The sequence below is a fragment of the Lates calcarifer genome, linkage group LG12, assembly GCF_001640805.2.
Source record: "Lates calcarifer isolate ASB-BC8 linkage group LG12, TLL_Latcal_v3, whole genome shotgun sequence".
Taxonomy (NCBI): domain Eukaryota; kingdom Metazoa; phylum Chordata; class Actinopteri; family Centropomidae; genus Lates; species Lates calcarifer.
In genome coordinates, this window is record NC_066844.1 from 23,761,011 (window position 1) to 23,781,505 (window position 20,495).

Sequence of the window (20,495 nt, forward strand, 5' to 3'; positions counted from 1 at the left end):
AAAAGCAGCAACAGGTAAATGAGGTAGTGATAGAACGTAAAAGAAGAAATGGACTGTTATTTATTCATTTGCTCTTTTTATATTAAGTTATTTATCAGTCTTTTTTCTTCAGGCTAAAAAATCCATATGGTGTCATTTTTCACACCACAGACACGGTGGGTAAATTTGCTGTAGGTTCCCTGTTAACACTCCACCAGCTGCATTGTGTATGTACATGTCATTTAGTACAATACCAACAGCAGATGATGCTTCAGAAAGCTTTTTCTCCCACAGCAGATGTTTTGACATGTCACAGAGGGGAAAGTGCAGGTGTAATTAATAACATTAAGAACAGATGCATTCAGTTATGGAGAACATCTTTAATGTTGGAGGTTAAACCTGTTTTTTCTCAGTAATGACAAGTCAAAATGTTTGCCGTGAAATCGGCCTATACCACGTCCCAAATCATTAGTGACATCAGACTATGACCTTGGACTTACGCTACAATTGAATCTACCGAAGAGAAATCAATTAATTAATAGAATTAATGTGTAGTATTGATTTGTTTGCCAATTGCACTTTAGTGGCACAAATTACAATTAATCAAATTATCACAACAAACCAGTCTAATAAGAAAGCCTGTGATTCATGTCGTGTTGTTTTAAAACAGATTGAACAAACTGATTGAAACAGATTTGTTACTTTAATGTGTTTTAATGAAATGTTCCTGTGGCCTCAGAGAGTGGTGCAGCCCTAATATGTAGAACAGATAAACAAAAACAAATACTGGGCTTATTTTGGTTGACATGGATCAGGGCATGGAGCATGAAAAGGTGTTCAGGAAATTAAAAAATATTTTTATTTGACCTCTGTGACTCTCTCTGAAGAAATGTTAATAGTTACTTTAAACAAGATCACTGACTGAGAGGCAAAGCTGTGTGTAAAGGGCGAACGTCTGGTTTAATTTTGACATACGCTGTATTTTATTGTATTTTATATGATTTTTTAAGAGTTAAATCATAAGTAATTATTAACTATTTAAATTAAATGTCCAAAGCTAGGTGACCTGTTGTAAACATGAGACTTTTGGGACTCCTGAGGGTTTGGGGCCCAGTTGGTGATGCATTCATTTCGTTGCATTCAGGGACCTTTTAGCGTTTTAACCGTTGCATCCTCCTGGCTTACAGCAGAGACGAGCGAACGGTCAGTCTCGAATAAAAACTAAATTTATGCCGATGACAAATCCCACGTGGCTCTGCAGAGATAAATAAAGCCCAACTAGATTCTTCTACTGCTCCTCTGTTGCCTGGTGAGCGTGAACGCGCCTGATGAGAGAGAGAGAGAGAGAGAGAGAGAGAGAGAGAGAGAGAGAGTGAAAGAGAGCTGTCGTGAGCGCGCCTGCCTGTGAGATTGTGGTGGTGGTGTCGGTGGTGTATGTGGGAGCAGGAGGAGAGACTCTGCAGTGTCTTGGCAGCTGCATTAGTGCATCTCCCACCGTCCGCGATGCCTTCACGGCCAATGCCTGCCTCCTCCGCGTCCACTTGACGGCAGAAAAAGCGACATGAACTCGTCGGGAAACTGAGCCGGACGTTCACGCTATAGCTCGCTATATGCCCCGGAGGCAGTCCGGAGCGCTTCCATTCACGCACCGAAAACCCGTGTGACGAGAATATATTTTTTTAATGGAAAATGGCGATAGGCAAAAGGTCTTGCAGCATCGTCTGCTTGGTATCTATCCAGATTATCTTGATTTTCAGCGCATCGTGGCCTGGAGCAGCGGGTCTCACATTCCCCCAGCAATACACGTAAGTATTAATAGTCCCCCCTGATTGAAAACATAGCCGGGCTCTGATGGGAGACAACTTTGGGCTTGTCCACTCAGCTCTGGTGTCAAGAGATACTTCAGTCCCCTTGTTTTATTCTCTGCTGTTATATAATTTGACAGTGTTGGCGATTGCATCAATGTAAACGCTGGGTATTTAAAGCTCAGTGCTCTGTAAGGTGTAGTCCACACTGTGACTGGGCATGCATGGAAGACGTCTTTCAGATCATTTACAGGGATCTATGAACAATCACATCTTATTGCTTCAGTCAAACAGAAGACCCCATTCATTTTTATTTATCATGTCAGCCTTAAAATCAGATACAATCAGTATCAGATCTGGGCAATAATTCATCCTCTTCATTACTACATGATGAGTTCAAGCCCTCGTTTTTAATTCCTGGAACAGTAAAAGCTTCTTGCCTATTGCTTCAAATTAGATAATTTAACATTACACTCTTTAACCTGATATTTCTCTTTTAATGTTAAATCTTGGAGTCATTGTTGCCAAAAAAAATACAAAATAAAAGCACAACGGTGACGTGAAGTGAGACTTTACTTTGGGTAAATGAATACCAGTGAAGTTATAGGTGATGTTGTCCATGGCTTTAATTAGTTCAAGTAGTTAGAGGCTCATTGTATTTGGCAGGCATCATTAAGTCTGTACAGTTGTTGTGGAGCTGAAAAGAGCTTTTTTCTCCTTCTTCTTCTCTTCAATGTTTCCCTGCTGTTGTAGCACATCAGGACTAGATTTTTCCACGCAGGCTTTCAAGTAAAGAGCAAAATATTTCTTTCATTTTGTGTAACGCCCGCCTTTCCCACAACCCCTTGAGTCAACCAAGAATTCTCTAATAGATACTAGTGGTACTGCATGCTCAGAAGTACTAGTAGTAGGTCTACTACATTACATAGAGGAATAAAGGTGTGGTTTTTGTTGTGAATACTGGCTGAATTCCTGCACTGGAATTAACATTTTCTCTCCTTTTTTAATCAATCGTGTGCTTGGTTCTTCATTCTTAACCTTTAACCCGTTACTGTTAAGTACAGCTGGCACTTAACTTGAGACTACAGTTATCTGGGCCCACCTCCAGGCTCTGCAATCAGGCTGCTCTGGAGGGAGGAACAGGCCAGATGGTCCACTCATCTCCGGGGCACGCAGTGAGGGATTTCTGGCCAATCACAACTGGCGAACCGAGATGTATTTACCAATTAGGAACGGGGGTCTATAAATCTGGGAGGTGTTGTGCATGTGTGCGTGTGCGTTTTATGATGAATTGGGTTATTTCAAGTAGGGTATAGCTGCTGCTTTCTCCTCCTCCTCCTCCTCCTCCTTACCACAGATTTTTCTGCTGAGTGCTCTGAAACAGCTACATAGCCCTCTGCCCTGGGTCTCCTCATGTAAGCTAAATGAAGCAGAATCGCTACGCTGAAGAACAGCATCTCATTCCAATTAAGAATTAATACTGCAGCAGTGAGGATTTATTCCCCTTCTCCCTCTCTCACTTCGCCCTTTTCACTCCCGCCCCTGCTGTCTTGACTCTGTCTGTCTCTTGCTCCCTGTCTCTGCAGATAGATAGATAGATAGACAGATAGACAGATAGATAGACAGATAGATAGATAGATAGATAGATAGATAGATAGATAGATATTCATGACCATCAGTAGAAAAATGTGGAATGGATCTGGATGATTTGGACTCATATGGGAACAATAAACAAACAGTGCTCTAATGCTAGCGAGGCTGTCAATATTCCAGTTATCAAGATTTATTCTCTTAAAACAATTCAGTGCAACACGTGTGAGGGATGAACAGAAGAAGAAAGAAAAACTGGTGACGCTCACCACCGAGAAAAAAATGCATCAGCTAAATCTAAAATATGACACAGCCTGTCATACTCTCAAGTTCGCCGTCAGTGTAGCGACAGACCCTTAAAGTAACTTGTGAGAAACACAATGAAGAAGTTTGAAAACCACTGGATTAAACATTGAGTAGAAAATAGTGAAGAAGAATAAAAAAGGCCCTCACAAGTCTGCAGAGCCCAACGGGAACTCTTTAAATGTCTTGTTTTGTTCAAGCAATCCCCAGATGTAATCAGTTCACAGTGATCTAAAACAGAGAGGAGCGACTGATCCTCACATTGAGACATTTTTCCCTCATAACTGACTTAAACATTTCATTTTATTTTCTGCTGTCGATTTATTTTCTGTTGATCAGCAAGACAGTTCATCTAATTATCATTGCACTGCTTGTTTTTGGTTACATGTATTTGAATAAGCCAGCGTAGACTTTTCTAATAGTTAACCCAAACCTGGTGTTTCCGTAACCTGAGCTGTGCCTGAACATAATGTTCATTGCAGGCACCTGGATAACACACACATGCTGTGGAAGGCAGAGCCCAGAATGACAGCCATGCTAGCAGCTTTGCATTAAATGCCTGCTAACACGCTGATGTTAACTGATGATGTTATGTTATGTTATGAGGACCCCTGAAGTGATAAAGAATATATGAAACTAATTCTTCTCAGTGCATCAAGCAGTTGTTGAAATGTTTAATTTGAAACAACAAATTCAGAGTCAGAGTCAGCAGAGTTCATCCCCTGAGGACCATGAATGTCTGCACATAGATAGATAGATAGATAGATAGATAGATAGATAGATAGATAGATAGAACACATACCTAAAGCTGTAAATGTCTCCCATCTCTGCCTCTCATACTCCACCTATCGCTCTGCTGCTCCACCCTCTCAACCCCTCGCTCTCTCCGCTGTAAGTGAATATGGGTCACATCGCGTAGAGCTTCTCTCGCTCTTGTCCCAGGGGTGTGCGAGTATAGCAGGTAACAGAGTAGAGGCACAAGTGCGCTGTGCTATTCATCCGCCTCATCGCAGCACTGCGATACAGAGTTTTCTGATGTCCCACAGGGCTCGAGAGGAGAGCAAATGGAGCACACAGTGAAAAACTTGTGCTTCAGCTGCACTGACTCACACAGTTCAAGCTGCTCGGCAGTTCTGTGGGCTACACTCATGGAAGAAAACTGATTTCCACATACAGGAGAATTTTTCCATTTTGCACAGGCATTTTGAATTAATTTATGATGAAACCTGCTTCTTGATGTTAGTGCTTTGAATACTGTATGTTGAGAGATTTTATTGACAGCCCGTATACACTGTTCTGTTCCAGACTAAAAATGAGAGAAACATGGTGAAATCTTCCACCATCAGGAAGTCCTAGATCACACCAAGTCCAGTCTCTACAGATCCTGGCAACCAGAGACAGCTTGTGTCTAAATTCTGATAGTGCCAGAAATTCAGGACAAAATTCTTACAATGTGATTGTTGCTATAAACCACATCTACAGGCCAATGAAACGCAAAGTAAGCGCTTTTTTTTCCTAATCTCTAGAGATGCTGGCACGCAGGAGGCCATCCAAAAAAAAAAAAGAAAGAAAGAAAGAAAAAAGAACAGGAAAGCTGCATACATAACTCTGGTGCATTTATTTCAGGTAGTAAAGATCAGCATTCTGGCAAACTGTTTTATTCCGCTGAAGCCTGAGGAGTGCAGTTTGCAGAAACATTTTTTTTGCAGCAGCAATTTCAAAACATACGAGGTGCAGATGGACGGTGTGAGTTAATGAGACGTTTGTCGTATCTGACGTGTTTGGAATTTGATATCTTACAATCTGACACAGATTGCGGTTGAGATTTTATTAGACCCATACTGCAGTGTGACGTGTAATGAACCTGTGTTATTGTACGGTAAAAAGGAGCCTTTGAAATTAGTCTTTAAGACTAATTTTACTTAAATGTCTGCAGTCAGGAACTTATGTATTGCATGCAGTCTTCTCTTATACCTTATAGATTTGCTTCTATGTGAGAATCACGAATGTATCTCTAAATATACATCTGAAATCTTAACTCGATGAGAGACGTGTAAAGTCAGACTTGGATTTAAGTTTTAAGAATAAGTAAAAGTTGCCTGTGAAAGCTCAAATCTTTCAAAATGTATTTCCTCCAAACAAATAAGAATTGCGTGAATATCACAAGATGCTGACTCACTGTTGTTCCGTGTCTCTGTAGCAAGAACTGCTCATTTATCATTTCATGAAGATATTCATTAGATCAGCCAAGGTGGCCTTGGTTTCAGGGCCACAGTAATCACATTAACACAGTGGCCCATGACAGCTTAATGGAAAATTAAACCTTGTGACAATGGAGTGTGTTTTTGAAATAGTTTATGATATTTCTCTGATGGTTGTTACATTTGCAGTTGCCAACATAGAGAGAGAGAGAAAGGTGTTGTCTGCTGCTCTTTTCCTCACTTTGTTGCCATGACTGCCTCAAACTGAAAATAATTCACTTTTAAACAGTCCTGTGCCTGTTAGAGAGGCATTCAGTCACGTCTTAAATGAGCCTGTAGAGCGATAGCCTTGATGTTGCTGGAGTAAACTAACCCAGAAGTAAATCTCTACTTCAAAAAGAAGAGTGTGAAAAGTCTAGCACTGTACCAAGAGCTCTCTGTTCATCATCAGGTCTGAAAGTGTTTCACGTCAAACCTTTCAGCTCGTACTAGCATCAGAAGAAGAAAAGGGGAGCTCGGCCAGCATCTGAAAAAACCTGTGTCTTTCTGCGGATCTGGACAGCTGAGTTGAGATTTGTGGCTCGTCCGGCGCTAGAAACAAGCCAGACAAGACTTTAATCTGTGATGTTGTCTCGTAACTCTGCTGGAAGCTGTCTGACTGATAATGGATCGACTCTCTGGGCACTTACGGGATCTGTGGCGACTTTCTGGGTATTAAGATTTATTTCCTGGATCGAAATAATTTAAGCAAAAAGCTCAAATAAATGCCCCCCCCCCCCCCCCAAAAGTCTTCTTTAATCCATTTGGCCAGACTGAGCTGCAGGATCACCTCAGCCAGTGAAGGAAGGAGCTGTGAATCTTTATTCGTGCTACGACCATTCAGTGATTCTCAGGGTGTCTTGAGGATAGGGTGGCAAAGTGTGGGCATACAGGTAATCTCTAACATGAAACATGCATACTATAGTATTTAATATAATCTTTAGAGCATATTTAGCATCTTAAGCAGTTCAGTTCTCTGTGCTTTCAACATGGCATTAATGCGCTGACAAAGTTGTTGAATTCATCCAAAATTGACACTGAATCCAGTTGATTTAAGGTGAATACTGTAAAATCAGTTTTCTCAACAATGAAATCTTTAGCTTCTGCCTGCTAATAGCAGCACATGTATGAGTTTATTCCAAGGTGGTTAGCCTTTGTGCTTAGTGCTAGTTTTGGATTTTATTTTGACAACTTGAAACAATCTTGAAATCTTTCTCTTAAAATAAGTCAAAAGAGAAAGATTCAGCCATATTCTTTGACCCTATATACAAGACTCTTGTTTGTTGTTTAGTTCCTTCCATTATATTCTGACCTTAGCCTTTGTTTAACCAGAAGAAGTCTGGTCACTGGCAAATTCAAATAAATCTCAACAGCTTTTTAATCATCTGCAGCACAATGATTCTCAATTAGATTTTTCCTCTGAGATTTTATTCACCAAAAAGAAAGAAAAATCTGCAAATTTCTCTTTCCCTGACATTGGCAAGACAGCAGGCCTCTGAAGATTCATCTAGAGTTTCCTTTCATGACACCTTTCCGCTTGATGTTTCTCTCAGTTACTTTATGTTCTAAAAATACTGAAATTGATCATGGAGGAGGGAGAAGAAGAGGGTGTTTCTGAAGGAGATACTACGTCGGGAAAAATCTTATTTTTAATGTGTTAAATCAGAAGGCTTTTATTGGTCTCTGCATCCTCAGTTCGCTGTTAAAGCCACTTCAACATCTGGTAGGATGTGTGTGTGGGCTGGGAGGGAATTATGTGCTGATACAGTGCTGGTGGTGGATCTGGTGTTTCTGGTGGGGGTGACTCATGTGTTGGACAGAGGGATTGGTGGGAGCGCTGCTGCTGTTTGAATCTTATTCATTAAATAGCCAGGTACCCCTGTTGGTCAGGAAAGGTTTCTGTGTTGTTGCTGGCAGTCCTCCACCACCAGGTGCAGTGGTTGTGTTGTTGTCAATATCACCGGTGTTTCTGCCAGACTGTTTCACCGCACCAGTCTGGGGACTCTCTCCAACAAACACAGCTCATATTGTGAGTGTATGTGTGTCTGGTAGTGAATGTTACTACATTACAAAGGCATTTGCACAACATAAACCAAATCAACAGGATGAAAAGTAGGGAAGGAGGGTAAACCTGACAGACTTCCATTCCTGTGTAGAGGATGATCGTCCATTATGCAGCCCACAGCAGCTGCATGAGGAAAATATTAGCTCAAATGGACTTTAGTGACTTTACCAACTGGTTTTATTCTTATTATCCAGGACAATCTTATGTATTATGTGAATATTTCTCTCACAGCTACAAAAAATAACTTGACCTTGAATTGATATGAGTAACAAGGGAGCAACCAGTTCACACCCACGGTGCATGTGCACATTGAAGACCATCGTTCATTTAAAGCTCAGAACTGCAGAATATGTGTGATATGAGTAGTTCTGGGCACTAAGGTTAAAAACTAATACAGCAGTAATATACATATATATGTCTTGGCATTTTCTCTGAATGGTTTCACACAATGATTTTTCTAAAGAGGGCAATAATTCTGCCCAGATGTAGATCATTTAGTCAGGTGTTTAGAAACACAGTTACGTTGTACTGTAGCTCGCCTGGTTAAATGTGTGTGCCATATGTCTGGGTTTGAATCTGGCCTGGGCTTTGCTGCATGTTATCCCCTCTCTCTCTCCCCTGCATTTCCTGTTTATCTCTCTGCTATCACTGTAAATAAATCTAAAGAAATGTGAATATATTTTTCAGACAAAACAGATTCCAGAGTACATTAATCCAGTTGTGACCGCATGTGGCTCTGTAATATACTGCAAAATCATAGTGGATGAAATCTTCAAAGCAAGTCGTGAGTGGATGTTTTTAGGGGTCAAAGCTGCATCTTCTGGTTCAGAACTGACAACAGTAGAATAAGGAGGACTTCAAGCAGCTTCACAGCTCCAAGCAATATTTCTCAGGTTTCTGACTATGAGAGGAAGTTGCTCCTTTTTACAAATATTGCTTTAAACATTGTCAACTTTAAGTTGTAATGCCCAGACATTGTTAAATTAGTCGAGAAGCTCAGTACACCTCTCCCTCTCCTGTTATGGTCACTCTTATCACTCACATCACAGTGGACATTTTGTTTCTTCTGGCTCATCAAGTGATTCTGGAAATTGTGTGTTTCTTTGCTTTGGAAATATCCTCTCACAGAATTATGATAATGAGTCAACAAAGCTGCTTAGGTAGTGTTACTAAAATCTCAGGGCTTACTCTCAACTTTAGAGATGGAGGCAACTGTCGTATAAGCTTATTTTCTGCTCCTGATGACGTTCAGACAATGCTGAACTGGTGTGATCAGTGGTAATAAGACAGGTGGAGATTTTCTTGAGAAGATATAGTTGATAGGGTATCAAGAACTGCACAAATCTGAGTTAGCAGTCAACTTTTCCTGTTCACTCTGCTCCGGCGGAAATGTCTAGATCACTGTTGCCTTTTTAATTGTGTTGGTTGCAGTGAAGAAGCATGTGTTTTATTCATTAATTATATCTTGAAACAATATTTATTTATTATAATGAGAGCCAAAAGAAGGAAGAGTATGTCTGTCTTTTTGAAAGCATTCATGTGTTTTAGTTTTTGTTAAATGAAACACATTTTCATAATTTGTGCACTGGTAAAAGCTATTTTTGTTTCAACATCGCTGCATACAAACACACTCTCTCCCTCCTTCCCTCTCTCTCTCTCACACACACACACATACACATATCTTTTTCATTTGTTTGTGTGGTGTGACAGTCAGTCTGTGATGTTTATCCACAGGATAATGCACTGGGCCAGGCGTATCGAGCAGGAGATTGACAGAGTCTTTCAGCAAATCACTGGAGCTCAGCAGTTGAAAGGGGTGAGTGTGTAGCTCTCTCTCTTCTTTTTTTTTTTTAATACTACACAGGTCTTACTCATCACAGCGCTGCTGCATAAACTCAATAAGAAATGCACCGAGCAGAGAGGTCGATGCGCAAAACAGCTGTAAATCCATTAAGTTTGAGTGCTAAAGCTAAATAGGTGCATAAAACAAGAAATCAATAAACAGTCTGCCTCCTAGAAACTGCTTTGTTTCTTTTTTACATGATTTTCTGGGACACTTTGCAGAGCAGTGAACAGCCAGTGACACAATGTTTTCGTTTTCCCAGGACAGACATAAAACTCTCTTTAATAGCTTTTATACTCAGCAGTTTTCAGAATGTATGCTCTGCTTTTTAGAAGTCGTAGCCAAATTTTGTTGGCACTTTGTGTATTGTTTGCAATAATTATCAATCCGGCACACATTGTACAATTTCTCTGAAGATGCCTGAACACACGCCCACAGTGGTTAGATTTAGAATATCTAGTATTATGTTCATGAAGTCATGAGTTTAATAACTCCTACATTCATGAATATTAATTCAGATGATCATGTAATGCCTCTGTTATGTGGAACAGGTCATTTATTACTGTTCAGTTAGAGCTGATTATATATCCACATCATCACAGTGCATTTTTACATTTTACATTACACACAGTGAGGTAATCTGATACCTGGTGCTCTGCAGTAACCTGATTACTGTCATATCCTGTAAATGAGAAGCCTGGTTTCCTTATTCATGTTAAATTGTCTCAATTTCAAACAGATTTCTAACAGGACATTATTTCTAGAAAGAGACTGAACAAATTTTAAAGGAGAAGGCTGATGATGAAATGAAACACAACAAAAACTTCATTCAAACCAAGTCTTTCCTACACAAAACATCTTTAAAAACAGGCCTTGAATCCTCACTTTCATTTAAAAGAAAGGTGACTACAGACTGTGTATGTGGGAATAAACTACAGTGCATGTGTTCGCTGTAATGAAAGAACTTGTCACCCAGTGTAAAAAATGTGTTTCATGTATGTGGTTTTAATAGTTAATGGAGCTCTATGGCTCAGAGGAATTAGCTAGCTCAGTATTATTAGAGAAATCTGAGAAGGATATCGCTAAAGCTTGACACATAAAAGTGAGAAAATTTGCCTTTTTGTTGCTGTTGTCTCAGCAAACTGGATCTTTAAAGGGAAAAGAGATATCAGTTAAATAAAGATGAATCAGCGATTATTGATGATTATTTGATCCAGTGTCCACATAACTTGCTTTCTAAATGGCTGTGTTGTTGTGAAGAAAATAATTTAGAGCTGGAATGATCAGATGTGAAGAGTCAATGCTTGTCTTTTTCTTTTATAATAATCTACTAAATATCTTTAAGTTTTATGGACAAAATGATTGATTAATCACAAAAATTTAGTCGATAATGAAAATAATTGTTAGTTTCAGCTCTAAAATGATGAAAACCAAACTCAAAACCAAACTAAACTGTACTCGTCCTTGTGGAGGCAACTTAAAGCTTTAATCACAAAATAGGTTTCCACCAAATGCACTGAAAACAGGGGTTTTAGATTGATCTAATTCACTGCATGTAAATGTCCAGTTTCTTGTCTTCTCTCACAGTAACCTGGCCTCTTGTGTGCATGCAAACACAACACATTTCATACTCAAGTTCATCAGAATATCTATCACCATTTACCTGCCCTGTCCAATAAGTTATCAAGGTCATTTCACATCCTAGCTGTAACAGGTGTCTGGGAGTAAGGGGCTGTCCCTGAAAAGGCAAATGCCAAAAAAAACCAGGACCAAAGATCATCTGCAGGGGGCAAGAGAGGCCTGCTCTGAGATGATGTGTGGGGGCGTTCCCTCGGCACGTGTCCTCTCTGTTTGTGTCACAGCAGAGCAGATGGTCAGCCTGCAGCCTGCAGTAATGCCTTGATGTGAGACTCACTTATTCATTCAATCCTCATTAATCCGTCCTTGCTCCTGAAACACTCTGGTTCTATCAAGAAATTGTTCCACTCTGCCTGGAACGCATCCGCACAATCTCCTCCTGTCGAGGAAACGTCTGTGATTTAAATGATACATCATTTTCAATTCAACCAATAAAAAGCCATAATTTTACATTTGCGGATCATGATGGATTATGAAGGTGTCTGCGATACAGCCCTGTTCTACATTAGATTTTTAGTCTGCTGATGCTAGTAGAAACTAGTCAAGATCCCCCCTGAACTGGTTGTCAAAATCTCCACAGCCATGCTAGTGGTTCTGTGTATCACGCTCAGTGTTGCTGTAAGTGAAATGCTAATGTTAGCATGCTAACATGTGCACAGAGAAAAGTTAAGCGTGTTAGTAAACCAAATAATTTATAATAATTAAAATGTTGACCTGATGATGGCATTAAAAGAAAAGTTAAGTCATCTCAAAAGATATTACAGTTCATCCTCAGTGGAACATAAATGTGTGGACCAAGTTTCATTGTGATCCATCTAACAGATGTGGAGATATTTTAGTCTGGACCAAAGTGGTGAAAAGAGAAATCAAACAGCCACACTGGTAGCATGGCTGACTGAGATTAATATGTACCTCAGAAATGTTCCTCTGGTGGAACTTGTGTCGTACAGATGACATTTTCCCGCTCCCACCTCATTTTTATGAAAAGTAATTTACTCTGTTAAAATCCGCAGAAAGGGTTATTAAGTTTTATCAACGTCATATCCATTCTCGCTGGAACATCTCGATCCTGAATATATTCTACACAGGACCTAGTTCTTCACAGACAGCACGCAGTTCACAGAAACACCCTGTTCATTACTGCATGTTCCCATCTGTGCGGCGTGGGCCAGTACAGCATCTGGTCAGCACACAACTTGAGGGATGTCTTTAAGTTTAACTCGTGAAGTGCATTTATAGGCTGAGGGCTGTCATATGTACTTTATGCGGCTTCGCCAAATGTATTCATCCAGGTCACCGTCTCCCAGGCCTGTCTTGTCTTCATCTTCTCTCTGACGTCTTTCCTCACGGGGTTGAGAGTCTGATGGCCCTAAAACTCTAAAGATGACACACTGCAGGTATCCTGTCCCCCCTGGTCTGAAACACTCTGACACGCAATCTCCTGAACTCCCCGTCACCATGGTTTCTGTGTAATAATATAATACTCAAGACAGTGTTTGTGTAGTTAGATATTGTGGGCAGGATCAAGCATATGAGCTTGATGCTGCCTGACGTCCCGTTATATGCTAAGTAAAAGAGGGAAACAGTCCAGTGTCTGTTTCTTGACCTCAGTGCAACGTCTGTGTGTTATTATTGCTCCAAATAAATGATACTGTGCAGATTCTTTAAGCACTCAATGAAATTTTCCAGTAGCTTTTTTTTTTTATCCTGAGCAACACTGCGAAAATATTTTAAATGCGTCTTTGCTTATGCAGTTATACCGTTATTTGTTCTGAGTTTTTAAGCAGAAAAACAAGTTTGAAACAAAACTGCAGAGGAATTATGTCTGTAACAAAAATAGCACAGAGGTTTACTCCACGCAGGTTCGTCTGCTCTCACTCTGGTGTCATTCCCAGACGTCTTCTAATGATCCATAAAGCTCTCTGGTGTAAGAAATCATAAGGAATAGTTTGCAAGGAAGTTGAAAAGGCCATATTTCAGGACCTCTGAAGTTAACTGTGATGTGTTTCCATGTGTGGTCTAATTTAACTCCAGTCCCCCCAGAGAGCAGCAGTAAGAGCATCATCTGGGTGAATCCGGCTCTTTCAGTTTGCAGTGAGCTTCAGACTCAAGTTAGAATGAAATGAAAAGGACAATCAGTTATTTTACCGAACCGCGGAGTGTATCATGTAATAGGCTGGTTTGTGATCAGACAAAAAAGTGTCATCACTTTGGTAATTTTTATTTTCATCGGATCATAAAATAAACCTCAATCTGAGGGGCAATCAGCCTCTTATATGATACAATATCACAGGCTGCTGCACTTCACTGCGCGACATTATTGGCAAAGGAAATAAAACTGAATGTCTCATATTCAACCAACCAGCTCTGCAGGGTTTTTAAAGCGGTCCAAACCGCATAATCTCACTCTGACTTTATCTCACAAAGTCATACCGCAGAAAACATCTTTAAATATTACATGAGTGTGTTCGTGTGTGTGTGTTTTTTCCTTTGCTGACTTAATGTAACATGTAGCAGTCACATGAGTTCTTGTGTTGTCTTTGATTTTATAATGTCTAAAAGAAAATCTGCCACATGGCGTTAGTGTCATTTAAGGATAAAACTCTGTGATTCTTCGGTGAAAACTATTCCAACAGACAATGTGTGTGTGAATAGATTACATGAAAGGAGCCATATTTAGATCTGGATTGAACACAGAATCACAACAACTGACTGTTCCCCTGTGTCAGCATTTAAATATAAAAAGGATCCTTTCCTTTTGCAAATTCATGAGCTTTGAATTATAAGGCCGCTTCTGCTGTCAGGAATTTTTTTTGTTTGCATCTGTTTTCTTAAATGTTTGATTCTGTAGTTTTATTAAAATTTTGCAGATTTGAAAATGAGTATTTTCAAATATCTAATAACGTCGAACAGATGCTGCCCGTAACAATCAACTGCATTAATGGTGATGCAGATTTGTGCCAAGTCAGCTCAGACTATAAAAGTTCAAGGCCACATATCATCAATGGAGAGACACTGGGTCAGCAGAAACATACTTTACAGAATGACTGTGCAGCTGTTATTGTGTCTACGTTTTTAACATTGTCCATTAAAAATTTACAGATATACAATGAAGAAAGAAGACGATTTAGTCTGGTGAAGAATCAGCCTCGAAAGATAGTGGAGAAGGTGGCTTCAGACATAGAGAAACTCCTGGCTAAGAAGCGCAAGGCCCTCGATGTGAGTGATCTTTTTTCCTGACAAATATGAAGCACTTAAGTGACGTGCTATGTGCTGCTCATTTCTTCTCTTGTCAGCAACTGTGAATGTTTTTCTTTTCTGTGATGTGATCTCAGAACTAAATTGTACAGTGTTATCTAGTTAATGTTTAAGGTTTAAATTTAACATAACTCCATGTAATAATAATATAGAACAACATTTATATGTTTTATTTTCATCTTTGCCTCTAAAGAACATCTCAAACTTCTTGTAAGAGACACCATGTGTTAGTTCTGTGGGAGATCCATTCAGTGAAAATGAGAGTTTGATTTGTGTCTTCTTTGGGAAAGCTCAGGATGAGTTTGCTGACGAAGCAAAACTTTCTTGAAACACTTGCATTTAAGTTTAGTAAAGGTATAGCCTCAGGATTTAAACAGTACTTGCTTACAGTTATTCATGCTGCCTTTCATTGTTGCTTGATTCCACACAGCAACGTCTCAGCTGCAGATAATATCCAGTATAGAGTATATATCTGAGTGTATAAAATATCCAGTGTGTCTGGCAGATCATGTTTCTATTGTCTTAATGTCTGGCTGCAGGGTCTGCAAAATACAACCAAAAAAACCCCTGACAATAACCACAAAGTATTATATTGACAGCTTCCCTGATAATGTCAGAATGGCTCTGGTGTGGTACAAAATGCAGGACTACATGTCTCTGAGGAACCCGCAGTGTTTCACAGTGTTCGTCCCTACTGAGACAAGACGTGTCATTAAACTTGCTCCTCTAATGTGTTTCTGTTTTCAACAGAGGTTAGCCAGTGAAGCAGAGCGGCTCCAGCGAGAGCATCTGTGGCAGGATGGAATAAAGGTAAAACTGCATTTGTCTGTGTTTCCATTTATAATAAAGCTCAGACAATTTACTTTTTTTCCAGCATATTTCTGTCAGTGCAGTGTTCATTTGTTGACGGGTGCCATTTTGATTCAAAAGTTTCTTGTAAAGAGGTTTCTTTGACATGTTTTTCTGTCTTTAGTGGACTTGACCTTAAGGTCAAACAAGTAGAATAAAAATGTTTTGCAGTCTTTTATTCATTGTTGTTTTAAATTCACCATCATGTTACAGACTATAGTTACTAACACATCTACTGGAGCAGTGCTCTGGGTTTGTAAAAGTCTTATTTTTTTGTAGGCACAGTAGTTCTTATTAAGGATTTTCTTTATTTCCTCACCAAACTGTATTTTTGAATAAATATCTAAATTATATTAACCTTCATTCTTTGGTCAATACAAAGAATAAGGATGAACACACGTAATGTAAATTCAAACCAGATGGGTTTATTCTTCCGAGCGCTGTGACTCTAAATGGGACGACCTGAGACTGAAAAGAACATTTACACCAGTCAGCTGAGCAGATCCCTCAGCGCTCGGCTGGGTGAAACAGATGACTGAGTGCACTCAGCCGTGCGGTTCTGTTGAGTCCTATGCGCATTGGCATTCCGCTTTTCCACTCGGTCTGCTTCATTTGCCCAGCAAAATGAGATGGGGTTAACCTCATCCTCTCACATGGCCTCTCACATCCTTCTCTGAGGCACTGAATCCCCCTGTCATTTTAAAAAGACTGCACTGGTGGTTTTGCAAATTCTGCCCCATTCACTGAAAACGGTGTACTTTACTACACTGTCGACCACTTCCCAGAGTGTACCATAAGCTTTTAGACTGATTTCCTACCTCCCAGTGAACTGCTGTTTTTCATTCTTTTCTGTATGATATGAAAATTTACGTTTGGCTCTTTTGAATAGAGATAATCTGAATGGGAGGTCCATTTTTTCCTATTTTTAAAAGCCACCAAAACTTGAGCTTGAAAGTTCTTTCTTGACCTTGAGAACTGTTTCCATTCAGTAACTGTTGTGGAGCTTTTGATCATATTGCCTCGGCAGATGGAGTAGCCCCAGTCGTCATGGTTATGTACTTAAAGAATTTCTTTTCTGAGACTGAAAAAAAAGCAGACAAAAATGTGCAAAATGGAAATGAAAACATCTATAACTCTTTGAAACCTTGGCAAAATCCACCTGCTGAGATTGTGATGTGATAAAAAGCTCCATAACAGATTGATTGCATTGTCAACTGCTGTTTCCAAGGCCAAGAATTAACTTGCAGAGTAAACCAATACGAGCATCATCATATTAAACAGGTGAAATATTTGTAAGAAGACTGAAGCTCTGCTCATAGGCTGAGATCTAAAGACGCGGAGCTCTCAGGAGAAGTTAACATGGAGGATGAGAAATATCACCTCTCTGGATTGACTGATAAAGAACACTGGCTGATAATGTCTGAGAGAGCAGGAGATCTGTATAAGTAACAGCAGACGGGGAAAGTTGTCATGTTTAGCTGATTTGTAATATAGGCTAAGGCACTCTTTGGAGATAAGATGTGGTAATCAGAACAGGACCAAAAATAGAAACAGATCAGCCTTTGAATAGCTGTCACACTCATTCTGAAGTATGTTGAGTCTCTGCAAAAACTAAGACTAACAGATGGCGACGCTTCACCCGAGCCGTACCGCCTGTCTACTGATTCATAATGTGACAGTACTGAGCTGAAAACAATAGCAAACATTTGGTGGATACATCTTCACAAATGGGAAGATTTGCTGCTTTTCTCCATTTTGTATCATTGTGTCTTTATGGCCTGTCATCATCCTACGTGGTGTGCAGGATGTTATGTCTTCATGCTGGCATCTGTGACCGTTATAGTAGAAACGTCATACCTACACCACAGGTATGGAGCAGATGATCTGATTAGATTTTGGGCCACCTTGCTGCATATTAAGGAGGTGGCACAGATTTCCCAGAAATTCCTGTGACTCCTCAACACTTTAAGTTAACAAGTGTTTGAACTTGTTAGCTTGATGACAGATATACAGTACGCAAAGACAAACATGTTGGTGTGAAAAATCTTTGCTAATTAATGAGCTACTTTGCTTAATTAGGATGAAACTGATATTTCTTGTGATCACGATAACTCAAGAATGATGCACAATAGAAACTTCATACTTACACCATATGGAGTAGATTATATGATTTTACTGTCTCTGGCTGCATACATTTATACAATAATAAGATAATAATAAAGATTTTTTTAAACTTCTGCTGGTACTCTTGATGACAAACTGCTGTTTGTTGTTGCACTGCATCTGTTCTCTCCTGTTATTTATTGGGGTTGATGCTGTTTGAAGCCAGTATTTCCTGTCAGTCACAGTAAAAACCTCACAGATTTCACTGACTGAAGTAAATTTGACGTTATTATAAAATGCATTGTGTAACTGAACTTCCACATTCCTTGAATCCATCATAGATGTTGACTGCAACTATTCATTTGTCAATAGTCCCGATTGTCTTGAAAGAAAATGGCAGCTAAACGAAAGAAATTTAAAAAAAAACCATTGCTGTTTGGCAGGTTTTGATACAGTTAATCGATAGTGAGGATTATTATAATCAACCAAAATAATCTTAAGATGCAGCCCTGATTTTCTATCGTCATATTGATTCATAGTTCTCATATCTCCTGTCTGTTTTCCTTCAGGAGTTGGACATGGCTTATTATGACTCTAAGGCTGAGCTGGATTATGTGAGTAAGAAACAAATAGACCGGTTTCTCTGCTGCTTTATATATATATATATATATATATATATATATTATATATATATATATATTTTTATAGGGGTTTTTCAACAGAGGGAAGATTTTTTTATATGTTCTAAATTTAAAAGTGTCTGATTGAATGAAATGATAATGAAATACATGTGAAATCGTCTCTCTTGTTGACATAGTATTCGATGGATGGAGAAGGAGAGGTGGAAAATCCCTCCCATATCAAGCTGGAGTTTGTTTATGATCCAAACTTCAAAAACAACGTCAACTATTCCTACACAGCTGTTCAGATTCCTACAGATATTTATAAAGGAGGCAAGTGGATCTGATTCTTATTTTGTAGCTTGTAATGATATAAAATACATGTGATTTAATGTCACTCATATTTGTCTGTTTTGTCTACTCAGCTCCAGTCATTCTGAATGAGTTGAACTGGACGCAGGCGCTGGAGAAAGTCTTCATGGAGAACAGTCGGGAGGATCCATCGCTGCTGTGGCAAGCGTTTGGCAGTGCGACAGGAGTCACCCGCTACTATCCAGGTAGGTTTTATGTGGAATGTGAAGAGTGAATTTTGTCTGTCGTTTTAAAAGGAATGAACAAAGCCTGATTCAAATTTACATAAACAGCATCAAGGAAACTTTTTGTTTTCACTGTTACAGCTACACCCTGGAAAGCCCCTGATAAAATTGACCTGTATGATGTCAGGAGGAGGCCCTGGTACAGTATGCTGCTGCTGTATTTTTTCATGCTGGTCTATTACATGTGCAGTAGATTTAGATGGTTAAAGTTTTGTATCTTCTCTTTTTCACAGGTACATCCAGGGCGCCTCATCCCCTAAAGACATGGTCATTCTTGTGGATGTGTAAGTAATTGATCAGAAGGTTTCGGTTGAGTATTCTCTTGGGTTTACTAATCAGGTTACATTTGAATATGAAAAGGATATAATGGCAAAAGTGCAGTATATGTGAGAAGATTCTACTACTGCTTGCCTCCCTATGAACCAGCAGAGGAAAATTTCTCTTTCCTCACGGTTTTAAATAATTAATTGCTGTTGAAATCTATCTGTGATTTTTTTTTTCTCGGTCTTTCCAGCACTTCCTTCTCATCAACAAGTGAAACAGACCATTTATAGTGTGGTTTTACACAAGTGAGCAGACTCTTTGGGCTCCTGGTCCTGTTGGCCTGCAATAACTGGAGAAACAGTCTAGATTTAAATTTACATTGTAGTGGGGAAAACAGTGCACCTGGCACTGACTCTGCACTGAAATGAGCTGAGAGTGCAGCTCATACTGCTTCTCATGTGCAGACAGATTAAAGGTTAGAGATGATTCAGGTACTAGAACAAAACCTAAATTAGTTTTACAAAAGGGAAAGAGCAAGAAATATAATGGATACAGTTTGATGAGTCATGAGCGTCATTGAAGACCCTTTACTATTTAAAGGACTAGTGTGACAGTGTGGCAGACACAGCTCTTATGTGTGTCTGTTCAACATGAGCTTAGCTTGCTTAACATTTAATGGAGAATGTTTCTCCATCTACAACAGAGTGTATTCATGGTCATGGTTGAGTACAGGAGTCTGTTGTTGTCACTGTGGTACTGTCCCCATGGCTGCTCTCCATTGTGTTGATAAAGAGTCATTTATCTGCACTCTTTGCAAGGTTAATCCTATTACTGAGTAGAATGAGGAAAGCAGGAGAGCAGCCTTCATGAAGGAACTTTCATCAACATGAAACATGTTTGTTTGCTCTTCACGTGTGCGTCATGCTTGTCACTGACCCATGTGATGTTTTTATCATTCTGATTTCTAAAAATCCTGGTGAATAAACTACAAATCAAAAAAACCTGCTTGCACTTTTAGCAGCACTGCTGAAAACTGGATTTATGCAAACTGTACGTCACTGAGGAAATGAAACAAATAGCTGCTAAAAGGGGTTTAACAATGCTAAGTTCCTGTGTCTGTGATTGAACATTTGGAAGTAGCATGGTTAAAGGTTTCAACACTACTGAACACTTGAGTCAGACACTAAGAGGAAGAGAGTGAGTGTGTTGTAAATGAAGTGTTTAAAAGTTTGCAAAAAAAAAAAAAAAAAATTCCCCTACATTGATTTTTTCCATAATTCTGAGAGGATTTTACAGTTTATCACTGATCTTTTTGTTGACTTAATATTTCCCCACATATCCT

The 20,495-nt window shown here is 39.4% G+C and overlaps 1 protein-coding gene across 1 annotated transcript in view; it reads left to right on the forward strand.

Moving 5' to 3' along the window:
• Positions 1–1,366: 1,366 nt before the first annotated feature.
• Positions 1,367–20,495, forward strand: part of LOC108889381 (voltage-dependent calcium channel subunit alpha-2/delta-2) — a 36,185-nt gene continuing 17,056 nt past the window's right edge. The window contains exons 1-9 of the mRNA XM_018685806.2: positions 1,367–1,784; positions 9,717–9,798; positions 14,566–14,682; positions 15,472–15,531; positions 18,243–18,287; positions 18,491–18,626; positions 18,719–18,850; positions 18,971–19,028; positions 19,123–19,173. Of these exons, the coding sequence (XP_018541322.1) occupies positions 1,669–1,784; positions 9,717–9,798; positions 14,566–14,682; positions 15,472–15,531; positions 18,243–18,287; positions 18,491–18,626; positions 18,719–18,850; positions 18,971–19,028; positions 19,123–19,173 (797 nt within the window). The 5' untranslated portion in view covers positions 1,367–1,668. The remainder of the gene's footprint in view (positions 1,785–9,716; positions 9,799–14,565; positions 14,683–15,471; positions 15,532–18,242; positions 18,288–18,490; positions 18,627–18,718; positions 18,851–18,970; positions 19,029–19,122; positions 19,174–20,495) is intronic.